Source organism: Spermophilus citellus, assembly GCF_964194105.1.
Source record: "Spermophilus citellus genome assembly, chromosome: 6".
Taxonomy (NCBI): domain Eukaryota; kingdom Metazoa; phylum Chordata; class Mammalia; order Rodentia; family Sciuridae; genus Spermophilus; species Spermophilus citellus.
Genome location: NC_138187.1, coordinates 2,199,430 through 2,211,775, shown reverse-complemented (window position 1 = coordinate 2,211,775; position 12,346 = coordinate 2,199,430). Strand labels below are relative to the sequence as shown.

At 48.1% G+C, this 12,346-nt stretch overlaps 1 protein-coding gene across 2 annotated transcripts in view; it reads right to left on the bottom strand.

The window, feature by feature from the left end:
- USP7 (ubiquitin specific peptidase 7) overlaps positions 1–12,346 on the bottom strand; it is a 56,162-nt gene that overhangs the window by 25,420 nt on the left and 18,396 nt on the right. Inside the window, exons 1-2 of one of the 2 annotated variants that reach the window (XM_081296892.1) lie at positions 4,433–4,537; positions 3,566–3,740 (exon numbers count right to left, since the gene is read on the bottom strand). Coding sequence is in view for 1 of the 2 variants with exons in the window: in XM_081296891.1 (XP_081153017.1) it covers positions 4,433–4,537 (105 nt within the window). In the remaining variant the exon portion in view is untranslated. Of the gene's footprint in view, positions 1–3,565; positions 3,741–4,432; positions 4,538–12,346 lie in introns of those variants that run through there. The other variant, XM_081296891.1, reaches the window with a different exon arrangement.

Genomic DNA, 12,346 nt, shown 5'->3' with positions numbered 1-12,346 from the left:
GCAAAAGGCCGAATGGCTACAGATGGCTCTGAATGCTTTCAGTTTCTGTGACTCTCGTTGTGGAGAGCAAACAGGTGGCTAATTGACAAGAACTGAGGGCGCACGCACCAAACAGGCCAGGCCGGAAGGCTCTTCCTGGCTCAGAACCAAATGCAACACCCCTGACCCCCAGGGGCACAAGGCACAAATAAGACTGTGGGCTTGGTGGGAAAGCATGTTACTAAGGCCCCACTGTCACCTGATCACCTCAGACCTCTGAAGGCCATCGTAATGGGACCCCGTGACCCATCAATCTTCAAACTGTACTCACGCAACTGAGTTCTCAGGATCAGCCACATCTCTGTTCACAGAAATTGCTGAAAGTTTGCAACTAACTGCATTTGTTCTTAAGAAAACATGTCCATCAGCCCTCACGAGAGCGTATTCTTTACCAAAGAAATAAAAGCCCAAAGTTTTGGTGACAGTTAGTACTTTTACCTTCTTCCCAGGTTCTGTGGCGCTGCTCTGCGTGTCCCTGCTCCAGGGCTTAGAGCAGGGGTACACTTCAGAAGAGCAGATCAAAGAGGGGGTTTCATCTAAGAGATGAATGACTGATTCCAGCCTGCACAAGTGGGGTGCTCCCCCGCCTCCTTTAGGAATAAGTCAGCGAAAAGGAAGAAGCTGGCTGGAGACGCTGATATCTTAAGTTGCAGAAGCCAATAAAATCAGACTGTCAGCAGGCCTGCTCTACAGACCCCTGGACCAACTGCCCCGAGAATCTGGAAACCACCACAGGACTTCTGGCCTCTCTGCTGGAAGGCTGTGCTGCTCTTCTAACTCATCTATTTTGTATAATTCAGCCTTGTAGTATTATATTCAATGTACACAAAATTCACACATGGTATAAATGCTTTTAAAAATTCTCCCACCCACACATTGAACTCCTGAATCATTTTATAATACTAAATAAACAGGTGAAACTCAGCATGATGCCAAGTCTACTAGATGCCGGGTGCTCCTCTGTGTCCCTCAGCCCAGCACTGCCAGGCAAAGGTGCTGAGACCACTTTATTATGTGACACGCTAGGTTTAACCCTCACACTAAAGGCACACTTCTAGAATAAATGTACGTTCACAAAACAGGCCAATGAGGAAGTTTAGCATGAAACCATGTGAATAAAAATGTTCAGAGCTGGGGATACATTTTAGTGGCAGAGCACTTGCTTAGCTTAGGAGTGGTCCTGGGTTCAACCTCTAGTGCTAAAAAGAAAGAAATGAAAAAGAAAAAAATCACCTCCCCAGCTCTAAACTCTGTGCTAACAGAATTAAAATTTATATTACATGCCAAACAAAAGAACAATGAAAATGAGACCCAGTCTTAAAACTCATCTGTACTGAAACAGCCAGCCAATCATTCCAGGAAGAATTGTGCGATGACTGACAGACACCTCTGCCTACCACAACGCTCCCTACATGGCATGGGAGCCACATGCTCCTTTTGCAACGTCATGTGAGTTTAAAAGGTAAACACACTGTGGACCACGAAGGACACCCCATACTCTGGGACTTAGTACTTCACTGGAACGAGACTGTCATATGCAGGACACCAATGACAGGTGCCCCCACCCTGTGCCCCTTTTCCTGTTGACAGAATGACAGAAACCTGCTAACAGCTGTCATCGCACAAGCCTGGCCAGACTCCTGAAGGACCCACTCCCCTCAGCCCTGCTGCCACCAGACAGTCCAAAGGCCCCACACTGCTCTTATCTTCTCCCAGCAGAGGCTGCGGGCCCAGCCTGGGCTCCACTGTGGGAAGCAGCGCACAGAAGACGGACACTGCAGAGATGCCCGAGCCAGACAGCTTCCCCCAAGTGGGCTCCCACAGTAATTGGGTCCAACCTCAATTCTTCACTTTAATACACGTCTTTATAAGTCTAGTTGAGCACCAAAAAATTACTTTTGTTTGTGAACCAAGGATTAATGTAGATTCCTCTAGTCCTAGCAGGCTGCATTGGCTCTCAAACATCTCCTGGTCATCTGAGGAAAACTGCTGCAAGGGGTGCTAAGGAGTGGAGCAGATGTGACTAGAAGTCAATTCTGATCATTGCTAGGTGCTCTGTGAACAGGATTTAAGTGACCTTTTTCTTCCTCAACTCTACTTGTCCCCCAGCTACCTGGGCCATCAGAAATCTCCCCAACCCCATACTGAGGACTGGACGCAGGGCTGTTTGCCCCTGACCTGCATCCCCAGCCCCAGCCATCCATCCATCCATCCTCCACTCTCCCTCTCGGGGTGGGGTAGTACTAGGGATTGAGCTCAGGGTTCCATGCACACCGGGCAAGCACTTCTACCACAGAGAAACACCCCCAGCCCTTTAAAAAAATATATTATTGTGAGACAGGTCTTGCTAGGTCAGCCTTGTGATCCTCCTGCCTGGCTGAGATAACAGGTGTGTAAAACTACACCTGGCTAGCTACTGAACTTCTTATATAAAAAATGCCCCTTAACAAGAGGGATCCTCTGCACTTCAGGTGGCTGCAAAAAAAAAAAAAAAAAAAAAATTCCTCTAGGGGCTGGGGATGTAGCTCAGCAGTAGGGCATTTGCCTAGTAAGCACAAGGCCCGTCTTAATCCCAAGCACCACAGAAGACAATAACCAAAACCCCTCTGGTCCAGTGTTTCCTAGAGTGTGGTTCCTAGTTTCACGTTTAAAGGAGTTTTGGGGAGAGAGTTTCTGAAGTCTAGTCTAGGGGATCATTAACAGGGCAGCAGTAGGGCACGGACACCTGAGTCGAGCTGCTGCAGAGACCCAAGTTCCTCTCCCAGGTTCTGAACACTCTCCACATCACACCTATACCCTGCAGAAGAGTGTTTCACAACACACATCGTGGCTAGAAAAATGTCGCCTCAACCAAGAGCTCTGCCGCCTAGGGCCAGAGCCCTCTCCCTCCCACACGGTGGCCTTTGGTGGACAGATCTTTCACCCCTGGGCCTTGAGAAAGCAACTGGAGTTCCAAACCAAGAAGATGTCACTGAAGACCACTCTACTTGCCCCCAACAGGAGCTTTTCCCCTTTCAGGTCCTATAATTTACATTATTTACTATTACAAATTCAGCAAAATCTGCCTCGAAAGTCAGGAGATTGTGCTACTCTAAGCACCAATCGCAGTGATCCTCCACGGGGCGCGCTAGGCCTAGAGATGTCCGGCAATGCCTAGACACTGTTGGTCATGGTGGCTGGAGGCAGGGAGATAGTGGCACCCTGCAGTGCACAGGATGCCCTTCTACCTGTGGCCTCCCAAACCCTCCCCCTAAAGGGGGAAGTGCTGTCACAAACTGTCCTGATGGGGCGGGGCCAGTTATGGCTCCACAAGTGACCCAGACTGCTCCCAAATGCACACCTGGCACCTCTGACCTGGCCACCTTCCCAAACACGCTCTCTGAATCACTCCTGGCATCTCTGGTGTCTGAGGTAAAACCACCAAAAGCCCAACAACCGAAGAGACCACACCCACACCGGCGCCCCTGTCTAGGTGGAAAGCGCACTCCACGGAACAAAGCAGCGGGTTCAGACCACGCCTCTTTACCTTCCTCAGATATTGCCTCAGCCAGCTGCCAGGGGGAAACCGCACTGTGAGAGAACTCTCAACTGCGGCTGCAGTTTCACATGGAGGCTGAACTTTTGGCAGGAGGTCTGAACGGCAGTCCTTCTGGTGGTGCAGCCCGTGCCTGATGGTTTCTTTCAACTGCCCCGTTACTCCCCTGGGAAGGACACAACCCTCATGAGGATTGATGGACACGCTTGTACAGAACATGGTTTCATATTACACTGCACGACTCCAGGGGCTGCATAAAGCACTGACTGGCTGCTTTCCTTCTCAGGATTTTGACCTCGCACATGTATAGGTCACACAATCTGATAAATTATAAGGATGAAACAGTCCCGAAAGAAAAAGTGACTCCCTAGACAACTGTCCATGCATGGACACATGCATATGCCTTTCTGCGCAGGGCAGCAGGCGGCCCAGTGCCTGGCTCTGACCTCACACCTCACAGGAGTGGGGAGGGCCCTGCCACAAACCCTAACAGTCACACTGCAGTGAGGATGCAGGAGGCCAATCCCAGTGGCTGGAAATGCCCTGCTACAGATGAAAAGGAGAGGAGAGGAGAGCGACTCGCCCTGAACACGGAGCGCTGGAGAACTGCAGGCACGGAGGCGCCCCCGCACACGCCTCCGCAGCTGGGCCTCCTGCCTGGGCTGGGGAGACCCGACTCACCTTGAGGTTTCGTAGGCAATCTTGAAATTCAAAACAAATACAGGATTCTACATTTCCCTCAGAACTAACCTCCTGAAAACTAGCTCCTCTTAAGAAACTCACAAGTGCTCAAGGAAAAAACATGGAGTCTGTTTGACAGTGTCCACCGCTGCAAGTAAGCAAGGCACGTGCACTTACCATCCTCCATGTCCTCCTCGGCATTGCTGTGCCCGTCACTCAGGGCCACATTCCCATTGATGACAGGGTTTTGAGTAATTCTTGGCGGGTCATCCGTATCTCCAGCTTTAACAAAAACAAAAAGTCCATGGGTTTTACCTTCACAGATTACATTAAGTATATTTATACTTTTGGTAACACCTAATAACTAAGTCTTAATGTACCATAATTAAAATCCATTCAGATTTAAATGACAATTATAAGTAACATGAATTTTGTTTTCAGATGCTAAGTAAAATTTGAACATGACACCCTGCAAAATAACCTGCTCCATTTACAATTATATTTATGCAATGACTTCATATGCACAAAATGTCAGTGTAAATTTATTTAACTCTTATTCTATAACGGCTAATAGGGTTCGATTTAAGAATCTGCGTGTAAGGTGGGAAGTCATGTGCAACAGGTTTCACACTAATAAAACTTCATCCTGCACACAGAAGCAGTGTGCAGCTCCGACTCTGAACCTGTGGACACGTGCTAGTCCTGCGTCGCCACACTGTCAGCCTCAAAGGGCCACTGGACAATCTCTGTATAATTATGTAGAGTCTGGAAAGTACTCAGATGCTGACAAAGTGTATTTGTTACTCTAAATTCTGGCTAAAACCTGACTTTAAAAACAAATGAAATTTTAGTAATGATTGGCAGACACGGTGAGCACACTCCACAGTTAAGGCACTCACTGTTAAACACTGGTCTCTCACTGACACAGGTCTGTGACTTAAAGCCAGAACAAACCACAGCAAAGTTCAGGCCTTTAGGAAACTAGACTTCCTATTTTAATTCACGGGTTGTTCCAGAACAGCTCTCTGGAACGAATGCTGACCCCATGCTGCCCACGGTACACTTTCCCCAACAGGAGGGACAGTCAACACCAGCAGGAAGTGGACTCCCACACCAGCCAGGCTAGGCTATGCCTTCGCCCGGGAACAGCAGGCAGGCGCTCCGCTTCAGCACCTCGGACAGTGCCCTTCCAGAGCCCCTCCAGCTCCCCTCAGGTTCTCAAATACTCCACTCTCAGAATACCAGGAAACAGGCTTTTGTACCCACATTTACACAGATGTTTAACTATTTCCACCCCTGCCCATGTTGAAAGTTTTGTTAAATACTGTGCATAAATTTGAATGTGTTAAAAGCTATTTCTAAAAACAACACACACTTTTAAACTGGTCCTTGACCTCTATGCCTTGACAGAAATGCTGGGGGTGGGGGGGGGTGACATTCCAGCTGATGGGGGGGTGGGCCTTTAGGGAAAAAAGGCAGTCAGGCGGGCCAAAAGACAGTTTTAGAGATCATCTTTGCTGTCTGAACTCTCCAGACAGAACACACTGGCCAAAAGGGGGGGGGAGGGGGAGTAAGGTTTTAGGTCAATGGCGGTGCTCCTCTAGAATATGCAGAATCACACACACAAAACCACGTACGCCAGATGTCTACTACCCCTATCTGTCCTCAAACTACACTGAATTACATAAAAATATTCATGGGGGAAATCCCTATGAGTGGCCAATTAAATCAGATACAACACATTCCACCAATGGCATGTTTTACAGCAAATTTGGTGGGGTTGTGTGTGTCTGTCTGTGTGTGATCGACTTTAATTTATTTTGAGACAGTCTCACTAAATTGCCTGGGATGGCTTTGAACTTGTGATCCTCCTGAGGCTCCATGATTTCAGGCATGTGCCACCATGCCCTGTGCAGCATTTTTTAAAAGATTTTTCATGTATCTATGTGGCAAATTCTCTTAAGTTTGGTTTAAAAAAATTAATATCCCAAGCAGTCTGTATCACATGCAACCTTTGTTATAAAGGAGAGAGCTGTGTTGGAACAGAAAAATCTCCCTTTACAAAATTCAAAACTGCTAATGGCCAAGTGCCTATGATCCCAATGACTTGGGAGGCTGAGGCAGATCGCAAGTTTGAGGCCAGTCATGGCAACATCGTGAGACTGTTTCAAAATAAAATAATAAGTGCTGGGGATGTAGCTCAGTCGTAGAGCATCCTGAGTTGAATTCCTAGTGTTGCAAAGGGGGGAAAAGTGTGTAAGGAGCTATAAACAAGAATCTCTTAACCAGAGACTCTTAGGAGGGTCTAGGGCAGCACAGCCCTCTCCACTGCACACTCGCTGTAGTGGACACACCATGACTCTCAAAGAGCTTCACCTGAAGTACACCTGGAATATACACTTTCTCAGTTCAACCAAAAGCAACTACTTTAAGACATGGTTCACTGCACACATGAAGAAACAGACAGATCATCAATCACCAAAACAGAAGAAGTAGAAAATGTGTAAGTGTCAGTGGTCTAAACTGAGGAAGATATGGAATTCTACATCAGCAATCCCCACCCCTCCAGGCACAGTGTGTGTAGAGGCTGGTGGCTGCACAACAGACAAAGGCCACTGGTTGGTCCACCAGGTTCCTGAGAAACAGGACCTGGCCCAGGAAGCTCCCAACCAACTGCCAAAACAACTCAAGTCTGTCACCAGGGGACAGAGTATCCAGTATTTTTTTAAAAGTTCTGCGGGAGGATTAAAACTGTAATTAAGCACAGTGAATCCCTGAGCCAGGAATAAATAATGAAAGCACCTGACAGTTGCCAAAAAACAAATAAATACATGAAAATTGTGCCAGGGGCTTCTAGAAATAGCCTCCACGACAAGGCTGTCCTCATTAACTGTCAAATACTAGGCGAAGAAGTGGCTTGTACATATACTTATCCCTACACGAAAGTGACTGCACTCCTGCGTTCCACATCCCACTTAGCTGGGATTCTGGAAGACGTTAATACTGATCTGGCCAAACATGAACCAAAGCACTCAATTTTTTTTTTTCTTTTTGGTACTGGGGATCAAACTCAGGGGTACTCAACCACCGAGCCACATTCCACATCCCCTGCCCATTTTTCTATTTTATTTAGAGACAGGGTCTCACTGAGTTGCTTGGCACCTTGCTTTTGCTGAGGCTTGCCTCAAACTTGCAATCCTCCTGCCTCAGCCTCCCAAGCTGCTGGGATTACAGGCATGTGACATGCCCAGCTGCAACACTCATTTCTTGACTTAATTATCATAAGTAGTTAAAAAAATGAGACATTTGGCAAAGAGTAATGATATGTAAAAATATCTGTTGGACAGTAAAACAATTACCATTCCAAAATACGCATCATACTCAGAAATATAACAGAGGGCAATTTTCACCACTCTAAGTATCAGAGGCACAACTTTATGTGTTTATTAAAAGGCACAAATACCTATTTTTAGAAACATGGCAGGCTGCTTTGGCTATTGTGCAGTCAGTCAGCGGCTCCTCCTCTTCCTGAGGATGCCCGCGCTTAAATTCCGCCTTCACCCGGGGCTTCCATTTGTGATGTCATAACAGAACTACCGTCCAGCAAGGAACTCTTGCCAATTGCTATGGAAATTGGGTGGCATTAATTTAGCATCTGAATCTCACCCCCCTGGACTGGATCAACAAGTCAGAGTCTGACTCGTTGGCCTGGACACTTTCTGTCACTTCCCCCAAATTCATAAAGCTCCTATAAAAGGCCCATCAAGCACCACCTGGAACCCCCGGCCTGTGAGAGTCCACAGATCAGCCAGGGGTGCCCTGCCTAGAGAGCCAGGGCTACCCCAGATCCACAGAGGGCTCCACTCAGACCCCAGGTTCTTCCCACAAGCAGTGACAACACCTGCAGAGACCAGAGCAAGTGGCGATTCACACTCCCCAGACTGGACAGGTCAATGGAGCCTTGAAAGTATCCCCTGCCCCTTGCCCTCAGTTCATCTCCAGGACAAAACCCCTCTGGGCTTCCTTCTGTCTGGCTCCCCTCTTCCCAGCTCCCAGCCCCCACTGAACTCGTTGAAGAACATTATCTAATACAGGCTACCAAAACTGCTGAGAAAACCAGTATCTTCCTGCCTGTAAAGTTCAAATCAATTCTACTTCCTGACTAGCAACCCCAAATACATTTCAAAAGAATAACTGAAAGATGCCAACGTGGGTTCTGGAAACCTGCAATCACCTTCTGGCCCAAGCCTGTGGTTCCCAGCCATGTCTCATGGCTCTGAGTGGAGCCTGTGGGCGGGGGAGGGGAGGTTCCTTCCACAGAGTGACTGCATAGAATCCCACCAGCCTGCCCGGCGTTCTGTTTCCTTCCCTTTCCTCTTCTTTTGAAGCATCCTACAAAAGTCTTGTCTTTAGATCCAGAAGCATCCCTACAACTCTGTCCATTCAGACAAGGCAGTACAGTCCAGGGACAGAAAGGAGACGCTGGGGGAGAGCTGCGAGATCCTAAAGACGCGCTGGATTTGCAATGAACAACCCGGGTGCTGTAACCTGTTAACAGTGGGGAAGACGAGGCTCAAGACAGGGAACTCTATACCAACTCTGCGACTTTTCCACAAATCTAAAAGTACTCCAAAATCAAGAGCTCATTTTAAAAGCAACCTGGAGGGCTGGGGATGTGGCTCAAGCGGTAGCGCGCTCGCCTGGCATGCGTGCGGCCCGGGTTTGATCCTCAGCACCACATACCAAAGATGTTGTGTCCGCAGAGAACTAAAAAATAAATATTAAAAAATTTTCTCTCTCTCTCTCTCCTCTCTCTTTAAAAAAAAAATTTAAAGAAAAATTTAAAAAAATAAAAGCAACCTGGAAGTCCTCAAGCCTGAGAAGCAAGGAAAATAAAAGATAAAACAAAATTTCGGCATCACACACCCCCAGAGCATGCCTTTTGAAAAGAATCAAAGGCATAAAAGAGTCTGGGAGCTGGAACACAAAGTCTCCCACACAGACACGGATGCCAGTGTCTAGAAGAGAACAGGACCTGCTGTGGAGAGGGTGCGTCGTCCACCCTGGGTGCGGCGGACAAGGTATACCGCAAAGGGTGAGGCAAACTTTCTTCCCTCCCTGGTAGGTTCGAGGGGCCACGATGACACACCACAATACACAACACGAATGCCTCAACTAGCCTAGTGCAGTGGCACACTGAATCCCAGCAACTCAGGAGGCTGTGGCAGGAGGATTGCCAACTTCAAGGGACGGAGGCTCAGCAACTGAAGCAGACCTTGTCCCAAAATAAAAATTTAAAGGCTGGGGTTGTAGCTGAGCAATAGAGCTCCCTTGGTCTCAATCCTCAGAACCAAAAGAACAATAACAACTACTACTGCTTCTCCTCACCGCGTGGAGCTCAGTGGAAGAGTGCTGGCTGGGCTCCATGCTCAGCACCGCAGAGAAACAAAAGAGAACCGCCTCTCAGGTAGAGCCCTTTGCACACATGCTCAAGGTAAACAAGTGGGGCACTTCTGACTGGTTCTAGCCTACAGCCCCAGGCTTGTAGTCCTGCTCCCCTCCCTTGGGGCTGCACCAGGTGCTTCTCCACTGAGCAGACATCCCCAGCCCTTTTCAAATCTTACCTTGAGACAGAGTCTGGCCTTGAACTTGCAACTTTCCTTCCTCAGCCTCAAGTGCCTGGGATTACAGACTATAACACCACGCCAGGTCATGTATATGCTTATTAAAAATGTTTATTGCCCAAACAGACTGTATACCTGAACATTATACTGAATGATATTAAACTCAAATAATTACTTAATATTATTCATTTTCACAAGTGGTTCTTTTTTTTTTTTTTAAAGAGAGTGAGAGAGAGGGGGGGACAGAGAGAGAGAGAGAGAGAGAGAGAGAGAGAGAGAGAGAGAGAATTTTAACATTTATTTATTTTTTCTTAGTTCTCGGTGGACACAACATCTTCGTTTGTATGTGGTGCTGAGGATCGAACCTGGGCCGCACGCAGGCTAGGCTACCGCTTGAGCCACATCCCCAGCCCCACAAGTGGTTTTCATAAAATTGAGAAATTGTGTTTCCTTTTCCTAGTTTCTCCTATAATACCATCTCGAAAAATCTATAGTACAAAAATCATAACCAGGACGGCGATGTTGCTGAGATACACCAAAAGCTATTCAGAATCCCCCATATGTACTTGTACTCATGTGTGCTTAGCTCTGTGCAATGTCAGTGCAGGTGTAGGTGTGTGGGTCAGCTGCCAGTCAAGACACCAAACAGGTCCAACACAAGGACACTAGGGATGCTCCTTTACCCACACCCCCATCTCTAGCAACCAACCTCTCTTGAATTGTGCCATTTCAAAAGTGTCATAAGTGACCTGCAGCCTGCAACAATGTGCTCCCCTTCATGGCTAAGCAGGAGTCCACGGCAGGGGTGTGCCCCTGTTTGACCACTGAGCTGCTGGCACCTGGGCTATTTCCAGTCTGGGGATATTGCAAACAGACCTCCTGTGAACCTTTCTGTGCAGGACCTGTATTCATAGTGATTTTTGCTATTTGATTTTAAAAGGGTGAGGTCCTCCCTGTCCTAACATCAAGGAAGGAACCACTCCCATATGCATGCACGGTGAGCGTGCTCTGCTCAGGGAGGAAAAAGCACTTCACTACTCATGCTGCACTCCTCAGCACCGCCCCGGCCAGGACAGCCACACACTGCACAGATATGCGTCATTTTTTTTTTAGTTGTTGATAGACCTTTATTGTATTTATTTATATGTGGTGCTGAGAATCAAACCCAGTGCCTCACACATGCCAGGCAAGTGCACTGCCGCTGAGCCACAGCGCCAGCCCCAGATATGCATGATTTTTAACAGCTCCAAAACACTGCCACAATTCCTTGACCCACCCCCCTGCCAGAAGACTACTTCTGACTTTTCATAACCCCACCTTTCCTGCCACTCCAATGCCACAACGGTGCCCCATGGATCTGTCCTACAGCTAGCTCCCTGAGCTTCCTACACCTTTATCACCAGGCCCCCTTTGGGCCCCAAGAGCCAGCCATGCTCTGTCCAATGGCAACATCAACAGCTGATATCCAAGAAGCAGAACAATCCCAAACAGCTGGGAACGTTGGGCTGCAGACCACCTTCCTGGCCAAGCTCACATGCCCTTTAAGAAAACTCTCAGTTCTTTTAGCTCCACCACATTCTGGTGGCCCAGTTCACACACACACAAAATATCCAAGACCTAAAACTCTTGAGCTCATGGGAAGAGCAAAGACCAGCTGGAAACCAAGCACGGGGCAGGAGGAGAACCGAGGACAGCTGAGGGGCTGGGTGCTACCACCAGGCTGTGTCTCGGGGAGGAACAACAGCAGGGGGTTCGCTGTGGGACCAGGTAATACAGGATGGGAGAAGTGGGAGAAGAGAGATCAATAAGTTCAAGGGCATTCACAGAAGCAGGGGCAGGGCCAACCACAAGGAGGCTGAGGTGCCACACTCCCAGAGACTCCTGAGAACTGCTTTCTAGCCACTGTCAGGGAGTGGGGAGAAGAGGGCTCTGGGTCCACTGCAGTCCCTGTGGGGTTCCCTGTGCAGAGACCGACACAACCTAGAGGGGATGAGCAGGTAAAGCTCTTAAAGGGACACGAGAAAGCCAGGCGCCCTGTACACTCCTGGGATTTCAGCCATGCAGGAGGATTTCAAATTAGAGCCCAGCCCAGGTAGCTTAATGAGATCCTGTCACAAAATAAATTTTAATTTATTTGTGAGTAAAATTTAGCGAGCGTGGCTAAAGGCCCTGTGTTCAATTAAAAAAAAAATGTGATAAGGTCAGGAATCACAGCTTAGAATTATCTCTTCTCCCGCCTCAAATGTAAAAATGCAACCTTCATTCCAAACTCAGCGGCTTGACACTCACCTCCCAACAACAGTGGGTGTAACACAAGAGCTGGTCAGGCAGCACTGCGCCTCCGGATGATCATGCTGCCCGTGGGCCAGGAGACCCACACATGGCCCTTCCGTTCCTGACTACATCTGTGAAGTCCCTTAGAAGCAGCCAACTCAGGAATACGGTTCTAAGTGGAAATTTTCACCTA